The following is an 11,713-nucleotide window of genomic DNA, read 5'->3' as shown; positions in this document are numbered from 1 at the left end:
GCATTATTGATAGACTTAATTAATAGCATATTACTTTATTTAAAATTTTTATGCTACTTTCTATAATATAATATAAGATACATATTTTTTATTTTTTAATTTATTTTATTATGCTCAATAATATTTCAGAACAAATAATTTTTTATTTTAAAAAACAAAAAATACTTAAAAAAACAAAGAAATTTTAAATTTCTCAGTTTTTTATCATACGGTAATTTTTGTTTCATTTTAAAATATTTTAAAAACTCCAATTTGAATGGACAGTTTTTTTTAAATTTATTTTTTTATCATAAAATATTTTATTTTATTTTATTATTTTATAGATATTTACATTCACAAAAAATAACCAATAACTAATTATTAACTACTTATGTCATGTGGCTTTTTTCTATGCTGCCACTTGGCTTAAGGAGAGGGTTTTTTCTTCTCCTTTTAATAATATATATAGATAGATATGGTAATTTTGTTTTATTTTAAAATATTTTAAAAACTCCAACTTGAAACTACTCTCTAGTTTGAATGGATAGTTTTTTTTTAAATTTCATTTTTTATTGTAAAATATTTTATTTTATTATTTTATAGATATTTTTTCATTCAAAAATAATAACCAATAACTAATTATTAACTAGTTATGCCATGTGACTTTTTTCTATGCTGCCACTTGACTTTAGGAGATGACTTTTTCCTTTCGTTTTAATAATATATATAGAAGATTTGTAAAGCTCACAATTCTTATAAGTTACGGTTTTGTAGCCGCTTAAACTTCCGCCTGATTTTCATCTTAGTAAATAAACTTTCATTGTTCCCATTTAAATACCGTAACATATATATTTAAGAATTAATAAACCCTTGCATTACAAATTCATAATCGTAGCAATCCAATCAACAAAAGACCAATTTGACGTGTAGCATTTTGGTTGATCTTTTGGTGATCAGATTGTCAAGATTGTAAATTTATAATGCACTTACAAATGGATTCTTAATTCTCAAATATGTAAGTTGAGATATTTAAACGGAAAAGATAAACTGTTTATTTATTGGGATGGAAATCATATGCAAGTTTACTAGGCCGTTTTGCCTATAAGTTACAACTTATAATTTACTGATTGGTTACTTTTACGTGACTGTACTATAATTATGTCATTTTGGTTAATTTTTGTATTAGCTAGGTTAAAAGCTGCTAAATTCGTTCCCAAACGACGTCGTACATTTGAAACTGAAACATTTCCTAAAACCCTAGTTAAACCCTCTCTGCTTCACTCACTGCAACTTAGAGTACCAGAAAAATGATGAACAGAGCTACCTGTTTGAGGCTTCTTCGATCAACGACGACGTGTCGCCGATGGTTCTCTACAGAAATGGAGGTGGCAGCGGCGACGGCGACGGTATCAACGCCGGCCATCACTCAAAACAACCGAAGAAATGCGGGTCGCCGGAGATTATCGGACCTTATGAACAGAGCAGACCCGAATAAAACCAAATTTACAGATGCTCTGAATAAATTGCATAACGAAGGGAAACCTTTAAGAAAGGTAGAGATTATTGACTGCCTTAGCCATCTCCGTAGAAGCAATAGGTTTGATCTTGCCCTTCAGGTATCTATTTTTCTTCTATTCATTTATCCATGTTTTTTTGTTATTATTCAAGCGAGCACACTACAGAAATGCTTATAACTTGTTTTAGATGGCTATTTTCAAGGGGGGTTCAAAATTTTTTTTTGTATCTAGTGGGAATTGAACTCATGGCCTTATGTAGTTTTTGAACCCCCTTGATCACTAAACTACACTTTTGGATTGTGTTAAGGGGTTCAAAACTTAATATATAGAGGTAAAAAACAGATTTTGCCTTATATACCCTAAATCCGCCCCTGCGTGTGCACAGTTAAATACTGCCACATAAATTGGGACGGAAGGAGTAGTATTTATTGATTATATTATTAGTTCACTTTTGCATGGTAGCTTACTGGACTCTGCATCTCATGATAAAGTTCATATTTTCCCATGGAAATGCTAGTATTTGGTGGGTGAGTGAAAAATATTTTTCAAAAAAATGTTTATTACTCCAATGTCAGCAAATTGGATAGTGTTTTGATGAAAATTTTGGGTATTAAAGATTGGTAATAATGTCCAAGTGTTGTTCGGGGCAGGTGATATGAAGTAAGACAAAAGAGCTGGGAAAGTTGTAAAGAAAAATGACTTCCCCCATAAGCGAGAAAAGTCAACTAAATCCTTTTAATTTTCTCGTAACCACTCACAATTGAGAGTATGTGCTTAAATGGAGCAACATGGTTAGTAAGAATTCATATAGTCGATCCCAACTTGTTTAGGATTGAGTTGTAGTTGTTTGATTTTCTAGTAGCCAAACACCGAAAATGACTTATTAATTAAAAAAAAATTTGGTCATGCCAAACACACTCAGTTGAGTTTTACGTGAACATTTAACACTAATAAGTGGACGCTTTTCTTATTTTTCACTGCTTTGATTTGTTTGAGATTCAGAGTGGAAAGACATGACCGTTTTACTGCTGTTAACATTCATCACACTTGCAATCAGTGAAGTCTCGAATAACTATGCTTGTTGGCTTATTGTTTCTTCCAAAAATATGAATACAATTGACATATTACAATGATCGATAAGGGAAGAGCAGCAATACTTATAAGCTATATGGCTTATGTGTCATTATCCGGACTTGAGTTGACGCATAAGCTATATTTGTATTATCCTTTTTTCAATTGGTGTCTCGATCTTGACCAGTTAATTGTGAATGCCTGTGCTTACATTGGGCAAACAGTTATACGATAATAACAGCAGAAGATTTGTTTGGTCAGTGTTAGTCCTATTTCTGAGACTTTGTCTGCTATATATATTACATTGACTGCTGCAATTCAAATTATTCTTGTTTGACAAGTTGCTATATCATTAAACTTCCAAATGCAGCTGTCTAAATGGATGGAAATCAGCAAAATTACGATCAGCGATGCCGACCGTGCAATACGGATAGACCTTCTGGCCAAGACAGAGGGCGCAGATTCAGCCGAAAAGTATTTTGACAGCCTGCAAGAATCTGAAAAAACTAGTAAAACCTATGGAGCAATTCTCTGGTGTTATTGCAGGCAGAAAAAGTTGGATAAAGCTTTGAAGCTTTTTGAGGAGATGAAAGAGCTCAATTTTGCATCTACCTTAAATTATAACAATGTGATATCTCTTTATTTAAGCAATGGCCAGCCTGAAAAAGTCCCTCCACTGGTTCAAGAAATGGAGCAGACAAATATTGCAGCTGATTTATATACCTATAATCAGTTGATGACCAGCTATGTTTCGGTAAAGGATATAGTATCAGTTGAGGATGTTCTTGATAAGATGGAAAAGAATCAGGTAAAGTTGGACTGGTTTACGTATGGAAACCTAGCTGGCATGTATATCAATACTGGCGACCTTGATAAGGCGAATGGTATTCTTCAAAAGATGGAGAAATTAGAAGATATAAATGACCGTGAGGCATTCCACACCCTAATCACGTTGTATCAAAAAACATCTAATTCATCAGGAGTCAATCATGCATGGGAATCATTGAAGTCCGTTGTTCCAACTCCCAGTAAGGTGAGCTATCTCATCGTGCTTGTGGCTTTATCCAAAGTAGGGGATTTGGAAAACCTTGAGAAGTGTTTTAGAGAATGGGACACAGGCTGTAGACATGAAATCAGAATTTCAAATGTGATGATAGAGTCCTACCTCAAAAGAAATATGATTGAAGAAGCAAATTCGGTTTATGAGAATGTGTTGAAACAAGGTGTTGAACCCAACTTAAGGACTTTTGGTGCATTCACAAATTACTATATAAAAAATACTCAGATAGATTTGGCTCTGAAGTATTTGGAGATGGGTGCCAGCAAAAAGGCAAATCCCGAGAAACGTTGTTGGTTCCCTGTGGATGAAACCATCAAGATGTTTCTAGCATACTTCGAGGATAATAATGACCCTGTCAGAGTTAAGACATTCTGCGAGATTATGAAGAAGATTAATCGTCTTGATTCCACTGTACATGACTCTCTTCTAAGCAAAAGCTCTGCAGCCTCTGAAGTGGAATTATGAACACCTTCATGGTTGAGAGGAAGGCATGAGAGTCTAAGCTCGAAGTTTCTCAACCCAGTACCAAGTTGTATGGAATCTCACAATTTCGGTCTACATTTAAATCCATCCATATAGCTATTTTTCATGCTCTTTACGCTTATCATTATATGCATTGAAGAATGATGTTGATTAGCCAAGAGAGTTATGTCAGCTCACTGATATTCCTCGCCCATTTTCAGTGTGAAAAATGGTTTTTATTTAAGTGAGATGAGATAACAGCGCAGCTGATTGAAAAATTAATAGTATTCCATCTTATCTGTTCCAGTTTTCTTTACCCTCTATAGATTTGATAGCTCAAAGTTATTTCTTTTTAGTCTTTCAACTTTGTATTATCTGGAAAAAGAGTGTAAATAACTTGTCATAGTTAGGCATGAAATTCTGGATCATCTATTAATTGTTCTTGAAATATCTGGAAGAAGGGATTGAATTTCAAATTATGGCCTTAGTTTAACAAGATGAGAAGTGAATGGAGAGCTCTTTCATGTTTTTTATCCTTGTTTTCTTACGAGGAACAACCTTGAACCGATGGTCTATCCGGAAATAACCTCTCTACCTTCTCAAGCTAGGGATAAGGCTGCAGATACTATATCTTCCCCGGGCACCACTTGTGGGATTACACTGAATTTGTTATTGTCGTTGTTATAGCTGTTTTCTTACGAGGAACACTAATTGGATCTTGAATTCATCTGTCATTATGTGAAGTGTAGCCTAGAGATTGATTCCTATCCTTGGAAGGTTCGTTACTCGCACGCTTAACACAATGCAAAAACACAGAATTTCCACTGTAGGAAAGCACAAACGAGTTTTGGGTGCCTACTAATACCAGCGAAAGTAATCTCGCGCTTTGAGCATCTTTAGTCCGGGAAGTGGCATCTCGAAGCTCCAATACACGTTCAGCCATATCTTTTTGCCTATTTGTTAATGATTGTTCTTCCTGTAATAGCTTATAAGAAAACTTCTTCTTTCTTATGGACTCTGAATTTTGCATCACATTCACTTCAATCTACTTTGTTGGACGTTGCATTTTGGCTGCTTATGTCCTCTAAATTTTCCCTGGGTTTTGCATTTTGATTCTTGCAACAATCTGGGTTGATGTTGCTCTTTCTGTAATCAGATGACTTGCTAGATACTTCACCCAAAGGGACTTAAATTCTTTGTGGACTTAATGGTTACATCTACAAAGAAATTATTACATCTACAAAGAAATTAGTAAAAGAATTTCAACACTATCAAGTCATCAAAAGATAATTACAGGCAGGGGTATATGTAACATACCAGCAAGGGGTTCATCCGAACCAAGTATTTTTATGTGGAACATAGATTTATATATGAAGTCTACTAAAATTTAAAATATTAAATCTGAATCCATAAATGTTAAAAGCAGAAAGAGTTCAGTGCTAAGAATCTTAGAGGTCGAATTTATTAATTTGAAACATTGAATGCATTCGTTTTTGGCAATAAGTAACTGTCCATAACAAGTACGATTAATAACTTGGAAATGAGCCAGTAACCTCCTAAAACAAGTTAAAATTCACTGTGTAAGCCAAGTTCTTTTGCATCTTTTCAAGTTTGGTTGTCAACCTTCTCTTGAATGCATCATTTAATTGGCATTGCACTTTTGGTTCGTTGATTAAGCTTCCAGAAGGAATCCAAGCTTCATTGGGTTTTCAACATTAACGTTTTAACAAGGCTTGGGCAGTTTGGTTCAATGTCACTGTTAATTAATCTGGCATACTTACGTATTCCTTATTAAAACACTAGACAGCTTATTACATCTTTTATAAAAATAAAAAATAAAAATGACTAGGACAAGCGGACAATTTATCACGGTGATTGAGATCTTAGGCAATTTTTGGTTACTGAGGACTACAAAATGACTAGGGGTTTATTTCTGTAGCATTTAAAACTAGGGGTGTACAAACCAAACCGATAACCCGCACCAAACCGAAAATTCGAGTCAAACCGAAAAAAAACCCGACTAGTGGTTTGGTTTGACTCGGTTTGGTATTGAAAAATAAAACCCGACCACAATAGGGTTGGTTTGGTATTAACTAAAATAATCAAACCGAAACCAAACCAACCCGACATTACATGTATACATATTTTATATATTAGATAGATAAAAATATTTATTATAATGTAAGTTATAATTATTTCTTAATTTTTATTATAATTTCTTTATATAGCATAATATTTTAAATTGGTATTATAGCCCATGTAAATATTTGTTTTTGTTTGGCCCATAAAAGAATAATTGAGCCCAAACCAAAACCTAATCTTAAAAGCAGATAGATTGTCCAAAAGGTGTTCTGAAACACATAAATAATTGAAATCATCTTGGCTCTTCTCCAAAGGCAAATAACCTACACATAATTGAAACACGCCTTTTTCTCTCATTTTACATGTTTTCTTTAGTTGCATACATATACCTTGCTTTTCTCCAATTAACTAAGATGTGGCAAGCTAGCTTCAAGTCCAAGTGGTTACATTGGTCCTTTATCAGAAGATCAAAGTAGAAGTAATGATACAGATATAAGGGAAACAAGTGAAAAAAGATGCTTAACTTCTCAAGAATGTTGTTCTAATACCTTTAATTCATCCTAGTTGGATTCTTTTATAACAGCCTTAATTTTACTTTAGCCCCAAATTTATGATTGGGGTGAATCTAAAAACTCATATTCTGGACCCTCCCTGCTTTATGCTTTCAATATAACACCCCCCCACCCATATTAAAAAATGTAGAAAGATTAGACAGTGATCCTGTTATTGCCCCAGAAGTTTCGCAATCCAGCTAATTCTGAACAATCTAGCCTTCTGTTTATATTGCTTAGTCCATGACCTCTATAAATATATTGCACCTTCTTTGGCTTCACTTCAACATAAAATGACCTCTATAAAAATAGTCCAGTGATCTGTCATTTGCTGTCACAATGTGAAGGTAAATTCCATGAGTTAAATAGTAACTGAATATGTTCTATTTGCAGGAACTCTTTCTAAAAATGGAAACTACAACTTTTGGAGCAGATGCTGAGGTGGTTGTCAATAATCCTTCGCCAGTGGCAGCTCAAAAACAAAGTGCGGACACTCCTCATCGAAGCACTCCTCCTAAGAAGCAAAAAAGAACGACTCCATCAGAAAAATCTAAATATAGGAATAGTGGCAGAGAGACGTCCGAGATTTGGAATCACTTCTCCAAATTTACTGCTAAAGGAGGTAAATGTAGGGCAAAATGTAATTATTGTCCTAAAACATTTGCTGCAGGTAGCAAGAATGGGACTACTACATTATGGTCGCATTTAACTTCTACATGTCACAAATCTCCCTTTAGAGCCATTGATAAGAGACAATAAACATTAAAACCTATCAAGGAAGGGTGGCTAGAAGGTGGTTCGGGTGCTACTGAAAGGGTAGTGTATAATGTGGATGACATTAGGAGGGCGATTGCCGAATTTGTAATTCTTGATGAGCAACCTTTTAGAGTTGTTGAAGGAGAAGGATTTAAGAAATTAATGGCTAAAGCCTTACCTAATTTCGAATTACCTTCTCGTGTAACTGTTGCTAGACATTGTTTGAGGATTTATCATGAAGAGAAGGAAAAAATTAAAAATCTTATTAAGAACCAATGCGTATGTCTCACTAGAGATACATGGATATCACTACAAAACTTAACTTATATGGTTGGTACTGCACATTGGATAGATGATCAATGGAATCTACAAAAGAAAATTTTGAACTTTTTTCCAACACCGGATCACAAAGGTGAGACTATTGCAAAGGGAATTGAAGCATGTTTATTTGGTTTGGGCATTGAGAACTTGTTTACAGTGACTTTGGATAATGCAAGTGCTAATGATGCTGCCATTAAGCATTTGAAGTTGCGTATTGATGATTGGAAATGAGCAATACTTGGAAATGAGTTTTTGCATGTTAGATGCAATGCTCATATTTTGAACTTGATTGTAAAAGATGGGTTAGATGAACAAATTGAGCCTATTACTCGTGTAAGAAATGCGGTAAAATATGTTAGGTCTTCTCCTTCAAGGTTTGCTTCTTTCAAGTCATTTGTTGAGAAAGCTAAGATAGATACTCATGGTCTTGTAAGTCTTGATGTTGAAACAAGATGAAATTCCACATATACAATGTTAGATACAACTCTAAAATTTCAAAAAGCCTTTACAAAAATGTATGTGGATGACCATAAATATCAAAAGTATTGTCGAGAAATAAGCGCTTTAAGAGGAAATCCATTTGCAGACGACTGGAAGAATGTGAAAGCTTTTATCAAGTTTCTTAACATTTTCTATCAGACAACTTTAAAATTTTCAGGCAGTTTATATGCTACTTCCAACTCTTTCTTCCAAGAATTTTTCAATCATCGAAATGCTATTATAAAGCATACCAAAAGCGATGATCGTACTTTGAATGATATGGCAGGAAGAATAAAAAGTAAGCTTGAGAAATATTGGGGTAAGTTTGAGGATATGAATATGTTATTGCTTGTTGCTGTTGTGTTAGATCCTAGATACAAGATGAAGTATGTGAACTTCATTCTTACTGATGCATTTGGTTCTTTGTTGGGAAGATTGAAGTCCGAAGATGTGGTAAACATTTTAACTCGCTTGTATAATAACTACAATGATTCTTTTTTTGAGGCTTCTAGTGACAATATTGGAGGCGATACTAGTATGAGTGAAGTTGGTGATTTGTTGCAATCAAAGTGGGAGAAACTTTTGGAAGATGAGGGAAATATTAAAAAAAATTCAATCTTGAGATAAATTTGATGGATGATGTGGTGAAGATCAAAGATTTTAATATCTTGGCATGGTGGAAAGTTTCATCTAGTAAATATACAATTGTTTCAAAGATTGCAAGGGGTGTTCTTTCTATTCCTATTTCTACTGTTGCATCGGAGTCTGCTTTTAGTACAAGTGGTCGAATTTTATATTCTTATAGGAGTTCTTTATCACCAAAAACAATGGAAGCACTTATTTGTACTCAACAATGGATACGATCGCCTTCCAAGGAATATAAGTTTGAAGACATGTTAGAGGAAGTCCAGAAAATTGAGCAAATTGAAGAAGGTAATAATTTATATTCAATTGTTAATGAGTATAGTTATTTTTTATATTACATTAATTAATATTTAAATATGTTAATTGTTTCTTCTTCTTCTTTTCCAGAATATGTAGACTCACCTTTGAGGATTGATTAGAAGGATGATTAACTACAATTTGCTTCATGACTATTTTTGGAAGTGAGGTCATTATGCCTTTACAAGTATTTTGGAAACATGCTCCTCTGGTTGTAATATCTACTAAGATGCCCAACTTCTTAGAGTTTAATATATTCTCTTTTTGTTTATCTTTTAGGACTTTTTGAGTGTAATGTCTACTCTTAAAAAGTTGGTGATAATTCTTATGTAGAGTGCAATATGATATGCAGTTTATATTTTTGGTGATAATTTCCTCATTCTGCCTACTTTCTAATGGCCAGATATTGTTTAAATCTAATTCAATTTTTCTCTTGACTTAGTAGAACTGATATGGAAATGTATGGAGTTGTAGCCTTCAGGAATAGTTCATTGGCTTGTTAATATTAGAACACAGTGTGTTGACATATCAAGATCCAATACCTGATATATAGTATTTTTCTAATATTTACTGGAAAAAAAATATCTGCATTGTGTACGGAGTAATTTTTCCTTAACACCTATTGCCATTCATTGTTTGGTTAACACAATAGCCACCATGGTTGTCATTCAAGTAGACCTGTTGTACTCAAGCAACATGTTACAACATGCTTATTCAAGAAAATGCCCCGTATAAGATTGATCCTGACCCCACAAGGTGTTATTGTCATGATCCTTCTTTGGTGTATAATTTTAGACTTTTATATTTGCATGGTCCTCCTGTTCTTTTTTGTACTCCAAGATAGCTGCAGGAATTTATTAGAATTTTATGATGGAAGCTATATATAGTTTGGAGCACAAGTTTATCGGAACGAAAAATCCGAAAAACCCGAGAAAACCCGTTATTGAAAAACCTGACTTTTGTTGGTTTGGTTTGATCTATAGATTTAAAAACTCGATATAATTGGTTTGGTTTGATAATTGCAAAATCCGAACCAACCCGACCTATGTACACCCCTATTTAAAACTAATACTCCTAGTACAACTTGGGATGGTTGATCAATCAATGGATATTTTCATTCGTTTACATATTATTCTTGGAGATATTGGGTAGCCTAATGCTTTTCAGTTTGTTGTGGAATTGCGTTATAATCAAATACAATTAAAAGAATCTTTTTTTTGCAGTTAAAATCTCATATGGATAATGATAATTTGATTAATGCTAATGAGATTACTGTATAGCTAATCTGTTCTCTATATAAAATCTAGCTATGATACTCTTTCTGTCTTGCCTCTTGCGCAGTGGCGGAGCCACATTTTCACCAAGGAGTATCAAAATATAATTTTGTAAAATATATCGAAAAATTAAGGGGAGTCAATGTATAGTAAATATATATATATAATAAAAAAAAACTAGCAATATAGTATAATTTTCCAGCGAATGGGTGTCGATTGACTCTCCTTGGTTGAATGTGGCACTGCCACTGTCTTGCGGACATTTCTATTTTTCTTTCAATTTCAAGTTCAAAATGCTTAATGCAAGGTCAAGCGTTCAGTGATTTTTTAACACTCCGTAAATTCGGATTAGATGTGGACGTATTAAATAAGTATTAATGTGATATTTTATACATGTAAAATTCTACCGGGATGAGTATGGATGAAAATAGTTGTCTTGGAAGCAAAACAGAGAGTGAGGTGCATAAGATTCTATAGAATCGACTAAGTTTACGTAAGGTCTATCTTCCAGACTGATTTAGTAAAATATGTTAGGAATTTGAGAAAACTTAAAACATAAAAGTTATAGTCCTTTGAAATACTTTTCCAACGATATATTATGGAGCATGAACGGATCTCTGTGTAAAAAGTTATGCATATTTACTGGAAGATGCGCAGTATATGCGCCCAGCTGTACCGTGCGCGGTAGCGCACTTGTGGCAGTGCCACTGCCCTTGCTGTGCGTTCAGGTGCACAGTTGGGCCTTCACTGCATGGAAGCGCACCCAGGAAGTCATGTTAAAAGCCCTACCTCATTCCCCACACCCCAAAACACGAAAAAAGGAAGCTCTAAAGAACCTAAAAAAACACGAAAAAAGGGAAGCTCTAAAGAACCTAACTTCCTCCAAGGTCCCTCGCCATTATCCAAGGTAAGTTTTCATAATGATTCTAAGTTAATTTCAATTCTTCAATACCTTATTAACATGGGTAAAACCTCTATATCCCTAGAACTCGAATTCAAGAGACTTGAACATAAAAAAGGTAATATATTCAACGTCTAATTGATTATAGCATTTGATTAATGATTATACATTCTAAGTTTATAAGATATGAGTTGATGAATTTGATAGAAAAGCATGAATGATTATAGGTTTGGGTTGTTGATGATTGAATATTGAATAAGAGTGTTGTTTATCTTATGGGCGATAAAAAAATTATTTAGGAGCTAGAGAATGAGTTG

At 33.9% G+C, this 11,713-nt stretch overlaps 1 protein-coding gene across 2 annotated transcripts; it reads left to right on the top strand.

Annotated features, from left to right (window-relative positions):
- The first annotated feature begins 1,236 nt into the window (after positions 1-1,236).
- On the top strand, positions 1,237-4,400 carry LOC104221593 (pentatricopeptide repeat-containing protein At1g02370, mitochondrial-like). 2 transcript variants are annotated; one of them, XM_009772675.2, is made up of 2 exons: positions 1,237-1,532; positions 2,938-4,400. In XM_009772675.2, exons 1-2 carry the CDS (start codon positions 1,287-1,289, stop codon positions 4,090-4,092), a joined length of 1,401 nt encoding a protein of 466 aa, XP_009770977.1. In that variant the 5' UTR covers positions 1,237-1,286; the 3' UTR covers positions 4,093-4,400. The 2 variants fall into 2 exon arrangements, with proteins under 2 accessions (XP_009770977.1, XP_009770972.1); XM_009772670.2 differs by having other exon boundaries at positions 1,238-1,595.
- The last annotated feature ends 7,313 nt before the right edge of the window (positions 4,401-11,713 follow it).

Source organism: Nicotiana sylvestris, chromosome 1, assembly GCF_000393655.2.
Source record: "Nicotiana sylvestris chromosome 1, ASM39365v2, whole genome shotgun sequence".
Taxonomy (NCBI): Eukaryota; Viridiplantae; Streptophyta; class Magnoliopsida; order Solanales; family Solanaceae; genus Nicotiana; species Nicotiana sylvestris.
The sequence above is the reverse complement of the archived record's forward strand: the minus strand, read 5'-3'. Positions and strand labels throughout refer to the sequence as shown.

Coding starts and splice junctions, on each gene's coding strand:
- LOC104221593 (XM_009772670.2), top strand. CDS start 1,287: ATGATGAACAGAGCTACCTGTTTGAGGCTTCTTCGATCAACGACGACG. Junction 1,596..2,937: donor GGTTTGATCTTGCCCTTCAG/GTATCTATTTTT, acceptor TTCCAAATGCAG/CTGTCTAAATGGATGGAAAT.